The following is a 24,587-nucleotide window of genomic DNA, read 5'->3' as shown; positions in this document are numbered from 1 at the left end:
CTAATTGGTTAAACTCGAAAAATGATGTTCTGTATCTGTTTTTAATCTACAGTTTTGAACAAGATCATTTTGCGGAAAAACTGTAAAATGTGTTTAATGAGGTAAAAATAAGATAAGGCCGATACAAATTTTGAATTGTTTTTATGATCAAAGTAATCAAAGTTTGCCGAAGAGGAAGCACAAAATAATAATAACACGAGAAACGAAAAAGAGGAATATCTTTAGAAAAAATTGCATTGCAGATATGACGTGTGTACTTTACCTGTAAATGAATGTTAAAAAATAACACATTTTTATTATTAACTAACTAATACTCTGCGTTACTGCGCCGCTTAGCTTATGACGTGCCATAATTGTAAACGAACATTAACATTGCCACATCACATTTATAGGGCTGTATGCATTCTACCCAAAATCAAGCTTCCTGAATCATGTTTCTAAAATGAAAATGAAATGAAAATACTAACAAACACCCTAGGGAACTAGGGTTTATTTGTTTTGCCCAGCAAAAGCTTAAGCATCTTCAATCAAGCATCACGGGCAAAAGAGCTCAGGTGGCAAATGTAAACAATTCGAAATCGGTGTTTTCGATTCAAAACAATTTGAAAAAAGCTTTTGTTTTGTCTGTAAAAAGGGTATCCATCCATTTTGATGACTAACCCAGCCCTATTCTGATGGGCTTGGTAATGTAGAGGTCCAATTCCTCGAAGTACAAAATTGTCATATTGACCATTAGAGTTGAATGAAAAACAAATATACCTGTAATTTTCACAATAAACTTCGAAAGGTTCAGTAATAAACATTTTATTTGGCAAAACCAATAGTATCAGTGTATGTCCAGTTTGACTTAATTTTTAGAGGGTATTTATCGTGGAATGAAAATTCAGCGGCGGATGAAAAGCATAGAAATATGGTGAAACGGGGCTAAATATATCACTTCCACGGCCCGGAAGTGACAGAAACGAGAAACATGTAATCACATGTTCCGAAACTTTGTACATTGGATAAGGTCGTGTTTGAGCAGAATTTTCAACGTAGATTAATGTTATATGAATTTTATTTTAAAAATTACATGAATAAGGTGAATTGTGGTGAATAAAATCACTTACAGGACCAAGCTCTAAATGAAACCAGCACCATTCGATTCCCTGGAATTTTTCACATATGATAAGTACACTTTCGAACAGTAAGGTGGTTTGCTTGTTATACACGTTTTAGCACGAAATTCGCTCAATAATGTGAAATGGAGAAAAATATACCACTTCTAGGGCCGGGAACTACCCGGAAAAATATCATGTGCAAAATTTCAACTCAATTGGATTTAAAATTAGGTGGCACAAAGCAATTGCATTTTGGCCTTTTTTACATCCGAAAAAATCACAAGAAGGTTGTATGCAAAGCCACGACCGCAAGGTTGAAGTAGAATACTTTTACAAGAAAGATAACCTGGCTGCTTGCGTGTCAGTCATTTTTCCTAGTAAATAAACGTTGACCGTTCATTGGCAGTATTGTAATTTCTTTTTGTCTGATATTTTGAATGAAGTTCATTGGATATTTTTAAATTTTGTGCAAATGAGAAGTTGAAGTGCTGCCGAATTGTAATATGCACATTTAATACGACATCATTAAACGGGAACGGAACAAAGGCTACGGTTATGCAGAACGCGAATGCCGGCGCGATGCGATTCGCCTTACCGTGGTGAAATGTACAGCTCTTTTTAAGGCGAAGTAGAGCTATACATTTCAACAGATTTCGTCTTGCCGAATCGCATCGCGCCGTTATTTGCGTTCTGCATGACCGTAGCCAAACACTAAGCGACGCAAACACGTAATAATAGTCAGAGTATGCATGTAGATGAAGATAATTAACTTTGGATTATAGCGCAAAACGGGAAAATATTAACTCTTCAAATAATCATTTGTGTTCTTAAAATTTCAGTTGTTCAATTTAATATCCGTTGAAATGTTTGTTTATTATCTGATGAAGCTCTTATATAGGCCAAATGATGCATTCCCAATTTACTAGGTCCATAACTCTGCCGACCGTGCTTGGGAAAGCGCGGTATAACGACCAATCACAGGTCGAATTTTGTGTTTTGACAAGGCTTAAGAGTTTTCAATAGTACAATAGTTCGAATGATAAAATTGCAATTTCATGCATTTGGTAGGAATCTTAGAAGATTTTCTAATCGATTGCTGCAAAAACGAAGGAAATCCATCGAAAACTAACCGATTTATTAGCATCTGAAATTTTTCTCACTTTTTTCGGTTTTAGATTTACATTTTACATCCCTATGTAGCCAAACTTCCTGAGAGAAGTATTCTAATTCAAAATTAAATCTTCATTTATTCCTTATAATATTATGAATTATATTATTATATTATTATCCATTAATTCCTTATAAGAACAGTTGTTCAATTTATCATAGGATGTAGTGTTTATCTTACATCCCTGTGTTACCTTGATAGTGAGGACTAAGGCGCACGGTCAACACAATGAGAAAGGTGTTTTCACATTGAAAACTAGACACGGCTTTACTGGAGGAAGTGTTGGCAAATGCATCTACCGCTAATACCACCGCTATCATACGAAAGCGCGTCGTTTCATGTGGGGAATATCAACAACGAAAAATGACGCGCGTCTAAGCATAACCCGAACTGTTTCGCCGTGCTGCTCCCATTAACCTTTACATCGGCCTCAGGGAAGTACCGGCTGCATCTGCATCTACCGCTGAGGCTGTCACTATACTGCTATTGGTACCAAAAGCTATTAACTCTTCAAATAAGTGTGTTATTTGTTCTCAAAAGAACAATTGTTCAATTCAAAATCGGATTTACGCAATCGCATCTCTGTAATATTACCGACAATAATATTCTTCTGAACAAACTGATACAAATTTTCCATTAGGCCTCTGCCATAATATACGCGAAAAGCGACGCGAACCGATTCGCTCAGCTGTTGGTTAATGTACAGCCATCAGTAGAGCTGTACATAAACCTACGGCTTGTCTCTCACACACGCAAGGGTTTTAACCCGTATCTTATTGCGGTTTGTAACATCAAGCGATTTCGTTTGCTCGCTGTTGCGTGTTGCATCATGTTGCAACTTGGCAGCTGGGAGACGACAAAATTCTGTTAATGCTGATTGATTGAATCGACTTCACATTAGCTCTGCATAGTCGAACTAACTGCTTTTGTGAATGCGTTCTAATAGGGCAATTTATTATTCAATGTCGGTTATGCTGATCGCAGCCTTTGCGCTGCCCCTACAGTGGGGAGTTTTCTAAATAAAGTAAAAATTAGACAAATACAACAGAATTTGATTGCATCCCGCACAGAATGTCTGCTTGTGTTGATGCCAGAAAATTATTAACCTTCAATTATTTTTTTATTTGCCTTCAAAAAAGCATTTTGCTGTTCAAAATCGGTTGCTAATTACAACATTTGAGCTGCCCTAACATTGGGGGAATTAAGATACACGGACAACATGCACTGTGGAAGCTATTTCACATTCAGTAAATAAGACGGGTGCGACAAATTTAAATTGCTAGGATGCAACACAGAACACTTGCTTGCGTTGACAAAAATTATTAACTTTCAATGACTTGTTTATTTGCCTTCAAAAAGGCATTTTGATTTCCAAAATTGGATTTCCTGATGGCAATCTTTATGCTGCCCCAACACGGGGGGAATAATGGCTGTCTGGCGACACACGCTGAGAAAAACCGCGCTGCTCCTGAGACGTGGTGACCAACCACAGAGCTAGTGCTGCTGCTAAGGAAGGACGACTGCTGTTGTCGCTGTCTAGAACTATTATGAACGGCTCCGGCTGAAACAGGCTCTTATATAGGCCAAATAGCATGTTTTCAATTGCAAGGTATATGATCCTGTCGACCGTGCTTGGGAAGCAAGCATATAACGACCAATCAGAGGTCGAATTTTTCGTTTTGACAAGGCTTGACTATTTTAAATAGTACAATAGTGTGAATAATAAAATTACAATTATCTTATTTTGGGAAGAATCTTAGAAGATTTTCCAATCTATTGCTGCAAGAACGAAGGAAATCCATCGAATACTAACCGATTTATTAGCATTTGAAATTGGACATATTTTTCACTTTTTTCGGTTTTAGATTTTCATTTCACATCCCTATGTAGCCGAACTTCCTGAGAGAAGTATTCTACTTCAAAAAAACCAGGGGAATTTTTTCTTATTCAGATGATACCAGATCTCGACGTTTGATGCGTTTTAAAGCAGCGTTGCAAAGCGAGCGAGAACCAAAACCTTTCTCCTCCTTTCTGCTTCGAGAACAAGACATATGCTACGCTTCTCAAGCTTTTGCGTACACGCTTTCAAGATACTCTTTATTCTTCATGCATTCTCCTAAGTAGCAGCAAGCGCGCACCGACACGCTAAAACTCTTTTGTATTGCTACTCAGCGACTGTTTAAGAGTACGTGGGTTCCTGCTAGCGAAAAGGAGTACTAGACTACAATTGCTTGACTAGGAAGAGTATTTGAAAAACTGTGCTCGAAAACGAAAATGTTTTCGTAACCGGTTCTGCATCATGAACCGACAGCCGACAGTGGGGACAAAGAACATGTGAAGTATCGCATACTGGCACGTGGTATTGGACTGCTTTGGTAAGGTGTTTACAACAGTCTTATGCAAACCAGCCCAAACAAACCGCTGCCCTTTTTTGTCCCTCTGCAACCATCGCAAAATATCTAGAAACGATTGTCTTCGGTTGGTCTATTTTGGTCTTAGGGAAACTACCCCTTCCAGTAGTTCAATTGGCCAAAACACCATGCCGGAGACATCAGAGATTGCGGGTTCGTGTCCCGTCTGGACAAGGAAAATTTTTTCTAGGTTTAAATCATATCCTCATCCCGTTGTTCATTATTAGCATCCTCGAAAAAATCACATACGTTGCCTATTTTATAACTTCGGCTGTTCGCTCTCATGAGTAGGGGAATAGGTACACACAAGTACACACGAGGAGAGTAGACGTGATATGTGCATATGATCTCGAGAGCAAATGCGAGCAAGAAAGAAAGCTTTAAAAAAACGAGGAATAGCTGAAATGGAGAATTCTCCACTGTGTGATAGCGGTAGCAACGAGAACCTCACATTAGGTGTTGCATGCTGCTTACAAACGAGATTAACAACAACACTGGACATAAAGCGATGGAAGTTTCAGATGGAACCAGATCTCGACGTTTCATGCATTTTTAAGCCATCTGGCATCAAATCAAAAATTTCGAAAACCAGATGTTAGGTGGTATTTGAGCGTTTCTGGTTGCTGTCCAGAAACCTGATGTTGCAACCTTAAAAATGGGAATCTCAACAGCAATATGGTTTCGAAAATAACCATATTGGGTGATATTTGGCCGCTTTTAGCTGTATTACATACAACAACCGGAAGTTACCACATTGGATTTTAAAATGGGGTCCAAAGACGATAACCGAACACTGGGTATCATTATGTAGGGTAGCGAACGGCTTCGGCAGTGGTTTTCTTCGGCAGGTTTCTACATGAGATTGCTGCGGAAAACCTGTCGAAGAAAACCACCGCGAAGTCGTTCGCTACCCTATTTATTTATTTTTCATTTCGTCATAATAACATGGCCTGATAAAGAAAGTTCTCCAATTCACTCGGTTATGAGCTGCCGCTCTCCAATCCTTGAGATGCCGTGTACTCCCCACCAGATCTTGCCCGCTGCGCTCCAGGTCGTCTTCATCTTACTAAATTTGAGGCACAGCACAGCACAAACAGCACTTTCGCAGGGTAGTTGTCCGGCATTCTTGCAATATGCTCCAGCCAGCGTATCCGTCCAGCTTAAGCCACCTCTTGACTACTGGGTTCGTCGTGGAGTTGCGCGAGCTCATGGAGCCGCCTCCATATCGTTCTCCTGCACGCCGTTAAGATCGTCCTGAGTTCCCGCCGTTCGAAAACTCCGAGCACTCACAGGTCCTAATCGAGCATTGTCCCCGTTTCATGCCCGTAGAGAACAACCAGTCCTATAAGCATTTTGTACAGGTTTGAGCTTACACTTCGTGCGTGGGCTTAGTCTGTTCGACCGCAATTGCTTGTTGAGCCCATAGTAGGCACGATTTCCGCTGATAATAAACTTTCGGATCTCACGGCTGGTATTATTTATCTCAGTTCCCAGTAAGCAAAGATAGACAACTCATCGACTACCTCGAACTCATCGCCGTCGATCGTAATGCTACTGGCTAGGCGTTGTCGGTCGGTTTCGGTTCCGCCGGCTAACATATACTTCGTTCTAGACGTATTTATCTACGGCCCAATCCACGCTGCTTTCCGTTTTAATCTGGTGTACTGTTCTGCCACCACCGCAGTTGTTCAACGCCCATGTCATCAGCGAAGCTAACGAATTGACTGATTTTGTTGAATATCGTACCCCGCGTGTTGATGTCCGCTCGGTTCATAACACCCTGTAGCGCAATGTTGAATAGCAAGCCTCCTGCGGGATTCGAATGGACCCAGCAATCCACCCAAAATCCGCACACAGCACTGCGTCCCATTCACCGTAGCCTTTATCAATCTAATCAGCTTCCCCGGGAAAACCGTATTCGTCCATGACCTTTTACAACTCTTTTCGGTCGATAGTGTCATACGCGGCTTTGAAGTCGATGAATCGGAAGTTCTGTATTCACGGCATTTCTGGAGGATCTGTCGTATGGTGAAGATTTGGTCCATCGTCGACTGTCCCTCTACGAAGCCGACCTAATAACTTCCCACAACCCTGTTTGCTAGCGGTGAGAGTCGACGGAAATTGATTTTGGAAAGCACTCTGTAGGCGGCGTTCAGGACAGTGATCGCACGATAGTTCCCACAGTTCAATTTGACGCCTTTTTTATAGAGAGGGTAGATAACCCCATCCTTACAATCCTCCGGTAGCTGTTTTGTATCCCAAATTCTTGCAATCAACTGGTGCAAACAGGACGCCAGCTTTTCCGGGCCCAACTTTATAAACTCCGCTTCAGTGCCATCCTTCTCAACCAATTTATTGTTTTTCAGCTGCTTGATGGCTTTCTTAACTTTGTCTATCACTGGGGGTCGCTTTCCTTGTCGCCATGATCCTCTGCTCAGGTTCAGGCCTCCACCTTTCGGTATCCTCACGAACGTTCATCAGATCACTACCATTTCTATCCCAAGACATTGTGGCTTGCGGCACAAAGCCTCTGTGGGATGCGGTCTGGTAGAACTTTCGCGTTTCAGGCGCACAGGCGGCGCTTTTTCTACCGGAAGGTTAGGGTTCGCTGCAATTCGCTTCTTAGCCGCCCGTGCAGCGTTCTCCTCATCCATCACCCTCCTGCATTCGTCGTCGAACCACTCGTTTCGTTGGGTTCGTCCTACTTGCCCAATAACGTTCTCCGCTACGCTGTTGATGGCTGTTTTGATGGTGTTTCGACAGTCCGCGAGAGAAGCTTCCTCCAGCTGGTCCTAATCCGACGGCACAGCTTCGAGTGAATGCGCGTAATTTTCGGCGACGTTAGGTGCGAGAAATCTAACCTGGGCGGGCGTCGGTACTGTTAACAACGGAGTGTTTAGTGATCCGATTCGACGTTAGCACTCCTATAGGCTCTGACGTCGATGATGTCTGAGAAATGCCGACAATCTATCAGAACGTGGTTGATCTGTGTTTCTGTCTGTTTAGTGACCTCCAGGTTTACTTGTGTAAGAGGTTGTGCTGAAAGCAGGTACTACGCACGGCTATATTCTTGGAGGCGGCGAAGACGATAAGTCTTATGCTCATTTCGTTGGTCAGCTGGTGTGCGCTGAACCTTCCAATCACCGGTTTGAATTTGATTTCCTGGCCGACATGAGCGTTGAAATCCCCGATGACGATCTTGATATCATGGTTTGGGCAGTGGTCGTACTCACACTCCAACGGCGCTTATAATTCATGCTTTTCGTCTTTGGTACTTCTGAGGTGAGGGCTGTGCACGCTTATGATGCTGATTTATGATACGTTTAGGTTGAAGAACCGGCCCTTGATTCTCAACCTGCACATTCGATTCCGCATCCTGCCCATCACTATGTAAGCTCTCCCCAGCTCATGTTTGTTGCTGCAGCTCTGGAAGATGGCATGACCGTCGAACCTGCGGGATTTCAATACTTCGAAGAGCAACAGTGTGCTTCCTAGAAAATTGAGAGATCGTCAATTCCACGTCCCGAGTTTCCAATCGTCCGTTTTCGTCGCGCGGGTCTGTGCCGATCGCTCCAGTCCAAATTTCTTCGTTCCTCGTTAATTATTTGTGAGTGTTTCGCAGTGACGGCTTGTAAGGCCTGTGCACCAACTTCCTCTCTCGCTGGAGAGCCATCGTGCACAACACTGTTTAGAGTCGCACGATGGCACGACGACGATAATCGTTCGCTCCTAACATGGAGTATAGACTTCATGAAATTCAAAGCATACGACCAAGCTCTCTCCTGGATCGGTTACCCAATCTTTTCTTGGTTGCTCGTTTCTCAGCTGGCACTGCGTGGAGGTCGGGATAGAAGTCTCTGGAAAACAGGCTAAGAACCTCGTATGAGGTCTACTCTATTCCTACACTTGGCACCAATGGTACGCATTATCCAGCCGTTTACCAGGCACTAGGTATCATATTAGTTACAAAAATTACCAAATTGAAAGGTATTTAGCCATTTTCTGAAACCTGAAGTCGCTACCTTGGCGTTTAAGATAGCGTCTAGATTTGATTTCCGGTCTGTGGGTATCTTGATTCCGGAATAATCATTTTTGACAAAACTTCAGCAACCGCAGCTTGTAAATTCGGTTGATTTTTGGCTAGATGTTGCTCTCCTATCACCTGCATTGGGTGGTATTTGGTCATTTCCTGACACCAGAAGTCACCACTATTGATTTCAAAATGGGTTCTACTCTTTTTTACGGTCTCTGAGCATCATCTCAATTGCGAACAGTAGTGTTGTCGATCATGTTATTCTAAGCAAGTTTGTAGGAAACTACATTTTGCAGTTTTTGAATTGGCTAACTAGAGTCATTTTGCTTAGAATGGCTCTGAAAAAACGATTTTTTGCTTTATTTCTTTCGGTTAACATGTCTCAATAAAGTTACGTTTGGAAGACTTTCAAAGCTTCAAAAGATGTAACTTTTGGTAGCTAAACTTTGATGGTATCTTATATTTACGAGTGAAAAGCTATTAACGTTTTATTTTGTGAGTACGCCGTTTTCAAATGTTGATATCTCTGAATGGGACAAATGAAAAAAAAAATAGCTTCTGGTATCATGGGGAAGAGCAATTCTTTTATTTCATTATATAAAAATGGAGATAAGATTTTTCTTAAAATTGACAAAATAAGTTTAATCTGCTTATCAGTCTATTTAAAAGATATAAGTTTTTTACAAAGTTGAGCATTGGTTGCAAAAAACCATATCGATTAGTAATAAAAATGATTCCAACTGTTGGGAAAACCGACTTCACTTATTGTGCCCCGTTTGACAGCCTATCAAAATTCAGACTAGTTGATGCTAAGGATCCCTCGAAAGAATTGTCTCTAAAACGCTTTGCGAAATTATTTTGTATTTACTTAATTTTTGCTTGCTTAAGCCTGATTATGTTCTAGACATTCCAAAATATAAACTTTGACCATGTTATAATTCACAACTATTATCAACATTGATTACTTCTCATTAAGCTCATACTACAAACGAACCAACCGTTCTTGTTGTTGTGGCATTCAGCAAGCACAAGGCCGTTTGTCAGCAAAGATAAACATCAACCAAAATATTTATTATGTTACACCTTAACCTTTTTCCGAGATCACCGTTCCGTACGTAGCACACAGCCATAGCAACATTTAGGCAAATCTTCCCCGCAAGAATTAAACATGAAAAACCGCCCCCTAGCCATGTTTCAGTGCAATATCACTTTCCTAATGAATTACTCCTTCTACTGGAACAAACCGAATTTATTATGGTGAGCAGTGTGATTTATGGCAACAAGTTTACTTTTAATTAGTTTCAAGATTAACGTGCCTGCTAATTTCGAAGACAGCCGGAAACTGTAAAGGAGCTGTACCATATATACTCCTCCACTAGTACTTCTAATATTAGACACATTACCCAGTAGTCGCATTAGCCTATCTTTATCGACCAAACCGATGGAAAATCGATGCGTGTCTGTCTGGCAGGCTGTTGATTGCACGGAATGGAGCGGGAACATTCCCATGCCAGCGGTTCATCGTCTCACAATCATACGATTTCACAGCATCTCTCGCCGCTCACTGCTCACAGAACTGTACCCGTCTGATGTAAATGTCCGGATTGGTATTGGTGGCAGCGAGCGTTGCGCATGTCCTAGACGTGGAGCATTTCACGTGATAAACCTGCTTCCGACGGTTCGAAGTGGATGCACCTTGCTGCCTCTATATTTTTATCATGTCGGCACCATGCATGTCTGGCGACAGCCATCGCCACGGGAAGCTGATGGGACCCCGTAGAGCGAGGTGTAATCTGTTGCTTGGAATCAGAAAAGTTTTGTCTTGTTCTTCTTTTTTTTCTTAAATCCGCAAGTAAGATCCGCAACGAGGATTATGCAGCGCTTGTTTTATAACCTAATTATCATCTAGTTCAACATCGAATGTATTTTAGCTTGGTATTGTTGTTTGCGTCGAGGGGTGAAGAATTGTTCCAATTCCAAACTCGACTAAACCCCCAACGGCGAGAAACCATTGGACGCCAACAGAGGAAACCCATTACTTTTTCATATGCTGTTAAGCTATGGCACTCACTTTGTGGTTAAACAATCCATCGATCTTCATTATTCGCACCTTTTCTGATCCTTTCGTTTCTATCAAATTTACAGGGTCTTATCACTTGCTACAGAAGCACTTGCATATTCAAATAAATTAAAAACTAACTTAATTTTAAATTTTTATCTTTTTCAGGGTATTTACCATCGGCTGGGAGAGGTCTTCGCCCGACTCAACCAATGGACGGAGGCGGAACGGTTCCAACGAGCAGCACTGGAAGCTCAACCGGACCACGTTGCTGCTCACCTATCCTACGGGTCCATGTTGGCGAGAAATGTAAGATACCAACATAACAGTTTTTAATCTATCACCACGATGCTAACATCCCATCTGTTTTGCTTCTTGCTGCCATACGCTTACCGCACCTCTTGGTTACACTGTGACGAATCCGAAACCTGACGGATTGTTTTGTAACTTTGCTTCCTTTGATCCAGAGCAGCCGAACATCGGAAGCGGAACAGTGGTTCAAGCGCGCGTTACGGCTTGCGCCCAGCGATGCCAGCGTTTTCCATCATTATGGTAAGAGTCATACTTAAAAAAGCACAAATTATAATTTCAACTTGGCTTGCAAGAATAGGCTATAAAACAATGATTAACGTGTTGTTAGATAACAATGTTTCTATTTACTTTTTGTGGAATTCATTTAATTCCTGAGTAATATCATGCTTTGTCACTTAATTGTTATACATATTAGGTGCGCATCGAGGCTTTTGCTTTTAGTCGAAAGATGGCACTAACAGTAAGTGCTAGTCGATTTTATAAAACGGGATCTACATATAACGAGACAAACCTAGCTGACGCATATGGTAAATATGGTAACATGACACGTTACTGATTTTGTTGTGGCGTCATACACTTTTAGTTGTGTAAAAATTTCTGATTTTGTGCCATTTGGGGGGGTAGTTATTTATCCCCATTTCATTCAAAGAGAGCGATGGCTTAAGCGTATCGAGAGTTTAAAAAAGTTTACGGAAATGCTGCTCAGAGTGAAACAACGTGCTCTGCGGCTCTAGAGACGATAATTTCGATGTTGAAAACTATCGTGAGAGAAGGCCAAAAACCTTCGAAGACACTGAATAGGAAAAATTGCACGATGAGCATCAACGCTAAATGCAGTAACAGCTTGTTTGTCATTTAGAACGACATTTTTTGCAATTTTGATAAACTTGACATTTTAACATATTGAACATTCTTGGCATTTCATATACAGTGACGTGCCAAACATATTGCCGCGTGATATATTTGAAACAAATTTTTTGATTCAGGTTTTTTCTGTCAAAACGATATTTCAAGATTTCAACATGCATATTCTCAACTGTTTATTAACTCAACATAACCAATCGAAGTTTGCTGCAACATATAAAAACTCTAGAATATATTCAAAGAACTATTGATTTAGTGAGTTTTTCATGGCTATTTCACGCGTTTTTCGATAATAATGTATACACAACCTACCACAAGTTTGAAATCGCTTCACTGAGTATTGCAACACCCGGTTTGAATATTACAGCACCCCGAAATGTTTATTATCGCCTTATATGGGCAAACTTATATTACTCTATCTCGGATACCGACAACCTAGATAGTTGTGGTCTTTGGAAAAGTTGTTCAGGAACTTGTGAAGGCTATTATTTGGTGCACAGTTTGTTCGAAATTTGGCTGTAACGGAGCGTTAGTGTGCATGTAGTTTCGAGTGTTTTGAACCTTATTCACCTCGTGAATCCGACCATTTAGGAAGTTATTGTCTTCAGCAAAGTTGTTCAGAGGGCCAAGAAACTTTATTTGATATATAGTTAGTTTTGAAACTCGTTCGCAACGCGGCGCTTGTGTGCATGTAGCTTTGAAATTTTTGAACATCACTTATCTGTTGCGGTCCTTAGGAAACTTGTTCTTCTGGTTCTTTCTAAGGTCATGTGGAAAACTTTCCTGGAGACCACAGTCTGCTGAGAGGATGGAATCATAGGGTAGATAAATCAGGATTGAAATACGAAGAATAGCGTGCACATTAGAACCACATAGTGGTGGGATTCCGTACTTAACATTTCACCATCCAGAAGCCCTTGACATTCTGAACAACTTCACTGAAGACCGCATGTTTCTTGAAAGTGAGAATCATGAAATGAGTTAAGGTCAAAATATAAAGAATAAGTTTACATTAATGGCACATAGCGACAGAATCCTGCACTGAACTGTTCATCAATCAGACTTGCTGACAATTTTTCGTTGCTAGATGGCACCGCTAGATGAATTACTTCGTGTTTTTATAACATTTTTCATATCTCTTAGAAACGTGATAAATTCGAGAGTGATAAAAACGAAACGTGAAAAAAATCGAACCGTGATAAAATTGACGTCACTGTATCTTTGATTCATCATTTTGACATATCTGATTCATCATTTTGACATATATGATTCATCATTCTGACATATTTGATTTTTTGACATTTTCGACAATCCTGATATTTTTGTCACTATTTATATTTTTGAAATTTTTGTCACATCTGACAATTTAGAAATTTTTGTCATTTTTCACATTTTTTACACATTTGACAATTTTCGCATTCATGACAATTTTGTCATTTTTATCATTTTTGACAATTTTGACATTTTTGACATTTATGACATTTATGACATTTATGACATTTTTGACATTTTTGACATTTTTGACATTTTTGACATTTTTGACATTTTTGACATTTTTGACATTTTTGACATTTTTGACATTTTTGACATTTTTGACATTTTGACATTTTTGACATTTTGACATTTTTGACATTGACAATTTTGACATTGACATTTTTAACATTTTTGACATATTTGACATATTTGACATATTTGACATTTTTGACATTGCCATTTTTGACATTGACAATTTTGACATTGACATTTTTATCATTTTTGACATATTTGACATCTTTGACATTTTTGACATTTTTGACATTTTTGACATTTTTGACATTTTTGACATTTTTGACATTTTTGACATTTATGACATTTTTGACATTTTTGACATTTTTGTAATTTTTGTAATTTTTGACATTTTTGACATTTTTGACATTTTTGACATTTTTGACATTTTTGACATTTTTGACATATTTGACATTTTTGACATTTTTGACATTTTTGACATTTTTGATATATTCGACATTGACATTTTTGACATTGACATTTTTTACATTGACAATTTTGACATTGACATTTTTTACATTTTAAACATTTTTAACATTTTTGACATTTTTAACATTTTTGACATTTTTGACATTTTTGACATTTTTGACATTTTTGACATTTTTGACATTTTTGACATTTTTGACATTTTTGACATTTTTGACATTTTTGACATTTTTGACATTTTTGACATTTTTGACATTTTTGACATTTTGACATTTTTGACATTTTTTGACATTTTTGACATTTTTGACATTTTTGACATTTTGACATTTTTGACATTTTGACATTTTTGACATTGACATTTTTGACATTGACAATTTTGACATTGACATTTTTAACATTTTTGACATATTTGACAAATTTGACATTTTTGACATTGACATTTTTGACATTGACATTTTAACATTTTTGACATATTTGACATATTTGACATATTTGACATTGACATTTTTGACATTGACAATTTTGACATTGACATTTTTAACATTTTTGACATATTTGACATCTTTAACATTTTTGACATTTTTGACATTTTTGACATTTTTGACATTTTTGACATTTTTGACATTTTTGACATTTTTGACATTTTTGACATTTTTGACATTTTTGACATTTTTGTAATTTTTGTAATTTTTGACATTTTTGACATTTTTGACATTTTTGACATTTTTGACATATTTGACATTTTTGACATTTTTGACATTTTTGATATATTTGACATTGACATTTTTGACATTGACATTTTTGACATTGACATTTTTGACATTGACAATTTTGACATTGACATTTTTTACATTTTAAACATTTTTAACATTTTTGACATTTTTAACATTTTTGACATATATGACATTTTTGACATTTTTGACATTTTTGTAATTTTTGTAATTTTTGACATTTTTGACATTTTTGACATTTTTGACATTTTTGACATTTTTGACATTTTTGACATTTTTGACATTTTTGACGTTTTTGACATTTTTGACATTTTTGACATTTTTGACATTTTTGACATTTTTGACATATTTGACATTTTTGACATTTTTGACATTTTTGACATTTTTGACATTTTTGACATTTTTGACATTTTTGACATTTTGACATTTTTGACATTTTGACATTTTTGACATTGACATTTTTGACATTGACAATTTTGACATTGACATTTTTAACATTTTTGACATATTTGACATATTTGACATTTTTGACATTGACATTTTAACATTTTTGACATATTTGACATATTTGACATATTTGACATTTTTGACATTGACATTTTTGACATTGACTATTTTGACATTGACATTTTTAACATTTTTGACATATTTGACATATTTGACATTTTTGACATTGACATTTTTGACATTGACTATTTTGACATTGACATTTTTAACATTTTTGACATATTTGACATATTTGACATCTTTGACATTGACATTTTTGACATTTTTGACATTTTTGACATTTTTGACATTTTTGACATTTTTGTAATTTTTGTAATTTTTGACATTTTTGACATTTTTGACATTTTTGACATATTTGACATTTTTGACATTTTTGACATTTTTGATATATTTGATATATTTGACATTGACATTTTTGACATTGACATTTTTGACATTGACATTTTTGACATTGACAATTTTGACATTGACATTTTTTACATTTTAAACATTTTTAACATTTTTGACATTTTTAACATTTTTGACATATTTGACATTTTTGACATTTTTGACATTTTTGACATTTTTGACATTTTTGACATTTTTGACATTTTTGACATTTTTGACATTTTTGACATTTTTGACATTTTTGACATTTTTGACATTTTTGACATTTTTGACATTTTTGACATTTTTGACATTTTTGACATTTTTGACATTTTTGACATTTTTGACATTTTTGACATTTTTGACATTTTTGACATTTTTGACATTTTTGACATTTTGACATTTTTGACATTTTGACATTTTTGACATTGACATTTTTGACATTGACAATTTTGACATTGACATTTTTAACATTTTTGACATATTTGACATATTTGACATTTTTGACATTGACATTTTTGACATTGACATTTTAACATTTTTGACATATTTGACATATTTGACATATTTGACATTTTTGACATTGACATTTTTGACATTGACAATTTTGACATTGACATTTTTAACATTTTTGACATATTTGACATCTTTGACATTTTTGACATTTTTGACATTTTTGACATTTTTGACATTTTTGACATTTTTGACATTTTTGACATTTTTGACATTTTTGACATTTTTGACATTTTTGTAATTTTTGTAATTTTTGACATTTTTGACATTTTTGACATTTTTGACATTTTTGACATATTTGACATTTTTGACATTTTTGATATATTTGACATTGACATTTTTGACATTGACATTGACATTTTTGACATTGACAATTTTGACATTGACATTTTTTACATTTTAAAAATTTTTAACATTTTTGACATTTTTAACATTTTTGACATATTTGACATTTTTGACATTTTTGTAATTTTTGTAATTTTTGACATTTTTGACATTTTTGACATTTTTGACATTTTTGACATTTTTGACATTTTTGACATTTTTGACGTTTTTGACATTTTTGACATTTTTGACATTTTTGACATTTTTGGCATTTTTGACATTTTTGACATTTTTGACATTTTTGACATTTTTGACATTTTTGACATTTTGACATTTTTGACATTTTGACATTTTTGACATTGACATTTTTGACATTGACAATTTTGACATTGACATTTTTAACATTTTTGACATATTTGACATATTTGACATTTTTGACATTGACATTTTTGACATTGACATTTTAACATTTTTGACATATTTGACATATTTGACATATTTGACATATTTGACATTTTTGACATTGACATTTTTGACATTGACAATTTTGACATTGACATTTTTAACATTTTTGACATATTTGACATATTTGACATCTTAGACATTTTTGACATTTTTGACATTTTTGACATTTTTGACATTTTTGACATTTTTGTAATTTTTGTAATTTTTGACATTTTTGACATTTTTGACATTTTTGACATATTTGACATTTTTGACATTTTTGACATTTTTGATATATTTGATATATTTGACATTGACATTTTTGACATTGACATTTTTGACATTGACATTTTTGACATTGACAATTTTGACATTGACATTTTTTACATTTTAAACATTTTTAACATTTTTGACATTTTTAACATTTTTGACATATTTGACATTTTTGACATTTTTGACATTTTTGACATTTTTGACATTTTTGACATTTTTGACATTTTTGACATTTTTGACATTTTTGACATTTTTGACATTTTTGACATTTTTGACATTTTTAACATTTTTGAAATTTTTGACATTTATGGCATTTTAGACACAAATGACATTTATGATATTTTGACACAAATAACATAAAAACCTTCCAGCTGGTCTAGAAGTACGATGCTGGCCTAACAAGCCAGTCGTCGCAAGTTCGAGTCCCGGCTCGGGAGAGACTGTTAGTGTCAGTAGGATTGTAGCGTTAGCCCCGCAATTGTACTGTACACTAACACTGTTGGCTGCGAAGTCTGTGTAAATAAAACCAAAGGTTCGAGTTGCGAAGCGGAATGTAGCTCCAAAGCTTTGCTTTGCTTTTAACATATATGACATTTATGACATATATGACGTTCATGACATTTATGACAATCATGACATTTATGACATTTATGACATTTTTGACATTTATGACACTTATGACATTTATGACATTTATGACATTTATGACATTTATGACATTTATGACATTTATGACATTTATGACATTTATGACATTTAAGACATTTATGACATTTATGACATTTATGACATTTATGACATTTATGACATTTATGACATTTATGACATTTATGACATTTATGACATTTATGACATTTATGACATTTATGACATTTATGACATTTACGACATTTATGACATTTATGACATTTATGACATTTATGACATTTATGACATTTATGACATTTACGACATTTATGACGTTTATGACATTTATGACATTTATGACATTTATGACATTTATGACATTTATGACATTTATGAAATTTATGACATTTATGACATCTATGACATTTGTGACATATATGACATCTATGACATTTATGACATATATGACAATCATGACATTCATAATATTATGATATTTCTGACATTTATGACATTTTAAAATTTATTACATTTATAACATTCATGACATTAATGACATATATGACATTTTTGACATTTTCGTCATATTCGTCATTTTCGTCATTTTGGACATTTTTTTACATTTATGACATTTTTTAACATTTTTGACATTTTTGACCATTTTTTGCCATTTCACACATTATTGATAATTGTTATTGGTTCAATAGCTCACTACTGACTATTCCTTTAGTTTTTGGTTCTCCAGTCATCCGTTGATTGAAACGAAAATTTATTTGAAATCCACGTTCCACGAGGATAGCTTAGGAAAGAGGGGAAGGAATTTATATGGCCCATTTTCCACAGAGTGGAAGAGTAGGTGACAAAGTCATCAAAAATCTGTCCACGTGTAATGTGGATAGCCTATTTTCCATTTTCGACGTTTCGATTCTTAAACAATCATTTTTAAGAGTTCTTTACGTCAGAAACAGAAAAGTCATCCACTGGAAAGCTGAAAACACAATTTTGCTGTAATTTTTAGTTAATGTTAAAGAATTATTGTTACTGTTATTATTACTTCTGGAAGTGTGAATATTGAGTAAATGATGTAAACAGTATTAAAATTAAATTTTATCCGATAAAATCTTTCTGCAAATGTTAGCTACAAAATGTATTCAAACAAAGTGTTTAGAAGAGTTCATTTTTCAGTAGAAGTGCAAAACATGAAACAAATTCAAATTTACTATTACGAAGGTAAACCGCCTTTAATTCGTTTGAAAATTCGAAACGACGACGTTTTTTTTCAACAACGACCCCGCACTGCAGTACCTCGATTAAATAAAATTAAAAAAATAATTCAAAGGCTCACTACGACTGCAGTTTAGCACCCGCCTGTAAAAGGCACCAATAACGAATCCCATACAAGGATATGCTATGCTCTAGAATCCGAGGATTGTATATCACTACCGGTTTTCTTTATTCGTTTATTTTCTCAAGTGCATCCAGTGCAACTATAATTGGATACTTGATATTTTCCTAGAATCGTTTTTTCTCCTCGTTTGATGACTCTTTTCACAATCCATTCAATTATTTTCCTTCCGTGGCTCAATCTTTCAGTCTTCCAGAGAAGACATTCGTACTATTTTCCCCCAGAAAACCGGGAGGAGACCGCCCGAATGCGGCCGCAGAAGCCAGTTTTAGGAGAAGACGCTTGGCACAACTTTCCGGTTTGTCCGATCTCCTGGTGCCTCGTCGTCGAACCCGCTAGCTAGTGTGCTAGTCAACGTCAAGACACTAATGATGATATTGATGATGCACATCCATCTCGTTTTATTTCCTTAGGGCTCTCGAGTAAACATCGGCATCACTGCCGCCGCATCGGTCCTCGGCTGCGGTGAAAATCTGTTTTTCTTCGTAATATTTTTTTTCTGTCTATTTGCGCCTTTCCCTCTGCTTTTCAATTTGCATACTTCCGGAAGTCACGCGCAGTCAATGAGCTAACCGGAGGAAAAGGTTTGTTATCTGGTGTGGCGCACGATTCTTTTCGATTGATGATGAGAGGAATCTAGAGGTCGGTCGCATTGTGGATGTTCTGTGCTGAAATAGGAGTCAAAAGATAATAAAATCAAGCTTTGATTTGAATATTCAAACATTTTGAAAATTAAAGAGAATAATTTTACTGAAATACAAATTTTATTTTTATCAATAACAGCAACGATCAAACAATGTGCTTGAAATTCATTGGTTATTCTTACCTTTTCAGCTGACTTCCTAACATCGGTTCGACGGACGGCCGAAGCCTGTCAGCACCGCGTAAAGGCAGCCGAACTGGCCCCCGAAGATTACTCACTGGTGACGGCCGCCGCATCGGCGCTACGTCTGCTGGACCGGAAAACCGAAGCCGAGCGCTGGTATCGACAGGTAAAATCACTTCTTTCGAACCGCACACCTCCGTGCGGTGCTCTGTAAACGATTATTCAAACCCCTTTCCCCCTTTGTCCTCGTTTCAGGCCGTCCAGCTGCGCCCGGAGGAGGCCCGAGCTCACACCAATTTGGGAGCCATTTTACACCTGCTGGGAAGAACCGAAGAGGCCGCCCGGAGCTACAAGGAAGCACTGCGGCTGCATCCGAACGATTTGACAACGCTGACCAATCTGGCCAAACTGGGAATAGCGGAAATTTCCTGAGGCAAGGCTCCGCCAGCGTCTACCTTGCTGGACTCGCATCCACTGGCAGCCAGTGCCGATGGAGATGATATAAGCTAGCTTAGTGTGAATGAGGTTTAGACAGGGGTTCCACACGGTAGCCCACGGTAGAGTTTGAAACGATATACGAAGTTAAAAAAGAGCTGGGTTAAATACAATAAAATGTCTGTAAATACAAGAGTATAACTGTGCGATGAAAGCTGATGGAGGGAATGGATAGGAAAATAAATGCGGGAATTATTTAGGTAGTACAAGTTTGAACGAGACACGGAATGTCGTTAATTACCCTGCATAGGGGATACTAATCAATCAGACTAAAGATTAAAATCAACAACGGTGACAAATTAGCTAGCCTAAGCCCAACTGTATCATATAGTAGTAAACCAAGAGATGATTATTATAACAGAAGAATAGGACAAATAATATTAAGCGGATGCGTCTTGTAATGAAAAGCACTTTGTTAAGTTTTAGTTGATGTACAAAAAAGTTTTTGAAGATCAAATCAGTTATTTGACCAACGATGGAACGCGATGAAATTATGTTCTGCAGATGATTAGCACCTACTGTAAATAATGTAAAGATGATAGCAGAGTTTTTATTGAGTTTAAATTAACGTAGTGTTTTTGGGCAAACAAAAATCAATCCGAATAGCCAGCTATGTGGGTGGCAGCAGATTACCTACTGAACAGTTATGAGTATGCTTGCGGCTGTAAACGCGGAATATTAGGTATCAGAGCATTTCCATATATTTAAAGCCATCGGTCGCAATCAGTGTGTTTACGGATTCGGGAACTGCAAACAGAGAATAAAAGTGAACAATAATGGCATTCATTTTCTACCAGTAACTAAATCCATACAGAAGTAACGATGTCATTTACCGAAGGAAACGTAACTGGTCATTATGTGAAAAATTATTGAACAGAAAACAATATTAATTACAAAAAAAAAAAAACAAAATACAAACACACTCAGTTCATAATTCATACCGCTACACATTTTCTGAATAAAAGAAATATTTGTTAATAAAAAATCAATGAATACACCTGTTTTAATTAAAGCTGGAACGAAAGCATTGTAACACTGATCCATGAAATGGGAATACCGAATCCTTTAAATTCAATAAAATGTAACCAGAAACAGAAATTCGATACTACCCAGCACTTGATTTTAATTAATGTAATGCGATTTACTGGTCAAATATAAAACACACTTATGTTTCGTGTTGCATTATTGACTTGTTTATTAGACTTGTATCCTACAATTTGAGGATAATATCAGCGGTTTTTCGATCTTAAGGTTTCGCAGTCTGGGCAATTCTCACTAAAACCAGACCACTGGCGACGAGGTGTCTTTAAAAACTGATTTTTGTTTGTGTTAGTTTGATTATACGCGGTGAAAAAATAATAATTGCATTTAAATTAGTTTCAGTTGGTGGATCTCTCGTTCACTAGGGGCCAACACTTTTTTAGAAAAGAGCAAATTCAATACTCTTATTGAGCTATATCTCGAATTTCTGCTCCAAAACCCTCTACAAAAGCGCTTTATTGTACAGGAAACATTTAGGGTTTTAGTTTACTTTAAGGTTTTGCCGACCATCTTAAATTCGACGCCCTCACAGTAATACGCGTTTTTGAACAAGTAGGCAACCATTGATTTCAATTTTGAAACCGGCATTTAAAGGCAGATGAGAGTACTTATTACGGGATTCACTACACGATAAAATATATTTCTTTATCACGCTCACTTCACTTTTTGAGACCTACCGTGAGGAGCCCTAATTCCGTGCGGCTCCTCGCCTCGTGCGCTTCGTATCAAAATATGAAAAAATATGAATAAATTTTGAAAAGAGTGTTGTTAGGTGTTTTTCTATACACAGAAAATCATCTTCAAACATACTCTTTGAAAAGTCTGGTTATATATTTGATATTTTTTCATATGTACGGAATAAAGAACCGCAAGGAATTAGAGCACCTCACGGTATTCCCGTTTCCACCTAAAGTGAGGTGACGAAAATATACTCCGTGCTTGACGAAGTGAAAATGAGAATAGGACAAGTGAATGCCCGATGCATTTCTGACTGGTACCATTTGAGTCACTTTTTTTTTCATCAACCGCCATATGAAAAATTGATCTGCTTCTGATTTGTCTTGATACTGAAAATTAAATACAATAAATTTTATCAATCGATTTTAAAGACTCCTTCTATTTTCCTGAAGTAATTTTACCGTTCAAAATGGTCATAAAATGATTTCACGCGAAACGTCACTTTATCCGTTTTCACTTCAGTGAGTTGACACTCATAATAACCCAGATTTCACTTTGCGACATTTTTTCACTCACGGGTGTCCCGTAATAGGGCTGTATTCATTTCACTCTGATTTCACCACGAAGTGACTCCCATAATAAGCACAAGTGGGTGCAGCAGGGGAATCGAAAAACACGCCAATAAAGGCTACATTGGCCACTTCCGGAACAACCCGGACGCCCCGAAGGAACCCGTAGTGGGACAATTTTTATTTCTGCATCAAAATATAGCATGCGATACCTCTATCTCCAGCATTTTTCATCAGGAATCTTTCAAAAGACATTATTCGTTCCGGAAGTGGCCATTGCAGCCTTTCAAATGTTTTAAACTCAATCAGTTTCCAACGGATCTCGTTCATTTTTAAAGCAAAAATAATATAGGAAAATATATTAGAAAAAAACCGTTACACACCATTAAATTGATTAACCCCAATCAAGTGTATTTCCAGACCTTTCGCAAAAAAATTATTGACATAAGACAGGCTGTCGTAATTCTACGTTAACCATGCGGTCGTGTCTTATAAACAACATCTTCAACTATTTCCCAGCTTCAAATGCCGATTTCAAAATTGAGCACACTTTATATGAAAGCCCTTGATGTTTCCTGTATAACGAAGCGCTGTTTGTTGAGGATTTTGGAGACAAATTTTGAGATATTTAGCCTATATCTATTAATTTATAGGGGACCACTTTTCTATTGTGGACCACTCACTAGATTTCAACTATTTCCCAGCTTCAAATGCCGATTTCAAAATTGAGCACACTTTATATGAAAGCCCTTGATGTTTCCTGTATAACGAAGCGCTGTTTGTTGAGGATTTTGGAGACAAATTTTGAGATATTTAGCCTATATCTATTAATTTATAGGGGACCACTTTTCTATTGTTGACCACTCACTAGATTAACTTATTTTCTGCGAAAGTTCTAAGGATTTTCAGCAAACTTCCATCAGGAAACATCATATCCAGCCAATCTTCATCAGAAACACGTGAAACATTTATAAGTTCGGATTCATATTAAGAGTACTTGAGTTAATTTAACGAGCGGTCCATCTCTGCGGCCAAATCGCGAACTAAACTGAGCATCAAGTTGAAGTTCTTGTTACACTGAGAAACTTTGTTGAAGACTGCACATTGGTTGAATAGAGTATCAGAGTACTGGACCGTGTATTCCATGCAATAAATACATAGTAATTGTATTTTTATATGAAACCTATGGTTATATTCAAACTGAAATATCACAGAAAACACCAAAAAACGCTTCTTCAAAATTTTCAGAGAATAAATTTTTTTTGATGGACAATTTTTAGAAAAATCATGGCTTGCTAATACTTGCTACCCGCTGAGATATCTACTTCACAAAATTATGTATTGTTTTCAAATTTTGTGTATTATTTTCACTTAAGTACTTCAGAAACTTCTGTACTTGGAAGAAAATGACGTATTTATTCAATTTCTATCGAGAAAAAAAATGTAAGAAATTATTTCGAGTGAATTCGTAAAATTATCAAAATAAAATGCGAAATTCAGACAAAATTTTTAAAAACTCGTAGATCTCTGAAACTTGAAGAGTTAGAAATTTTAAATCTTCTGTGAAGTTTCATGAAATTTAGAGATCTACACCTTTTTCAACTACCGCAAACCTCTAGCGTGTAAGGGAAAGAAGTTGGCATCGCAACGCCACCTTTGTGGCTAAATTCCGAACCAATTCAAACATTCAAAATGACGCCCTAACCATACCAAGAAACTTTATAGAAGATCGGAAACCGATTGGTCAAACCCTAAGTGCTATTAATTTCGTTCCGCTAGATTCCATTTCTGGCTCAGTGTGCATTGTAGGTAAGTGATCCTTCATAAAATAATTTACCCTAGCTCGATAAAAATATTAAATTTCCACTTT

General features: G+C 36.4%; 1 protein-coding gene across 3 annotated transcripts in view; it reads left to right on the top strand.

Annotated features, from left to right (window-relative positions):
- LOC129728117 (protein O-mannosyl-transferase TMTC2) overlaps positions 1-21,422 on the top strand; it is a 463,464-nt gene extending 442,042 nt beyond the window's left edge. For all 3 annotated transcript variants that reach the window (XM_055686518.1, XM_055686517.1, XM_055686519.1), the window contains exons 9-12: positions 10,940-11,080; positions 11,239-11,323; positions 19,943-20,100; positions 20,190-21,422. In XM_055686518.1, coding sequence (XP_055542493.1) covers positions 10,940-11,080; positions 11,239-11,323; positions 19,943-20,100; positions 20,190-20,366 — 561 coding nt within the window. In that variant the 3' untranslated portion in view covers positions 20,367-21,422. The remainder of the gene's footprint in view (positions 1-10,939; positions 11,081-11,238; positions 11,324-19,942; positions 20,101-20,189) is intronic.
- The last annotated feature ends 3,165 nt before the right edge of the window (positions 21,423-24,587 follow it).

The sequence above is a fragment of the Wyeomyia smithii genome, chromosome 3 (assembly GCF_029784165.1).
Source record: "Wyeomyia smithii strain HCP4-BCI-WySm-NY-G18 chromosome 3, ASM2978416v1, whole genome shotgun sequence".
Taxonomy (NCBI): domain Eukaryota; kingdom Metazoa; phylum Arthropoda; class Insecta; order Diptera; family Culicidae; genus Wyeomyia; species Wyeomyia smithii.
This window is presented reverse-complemented; position numbering and strand designations above follow the sequence as displayed.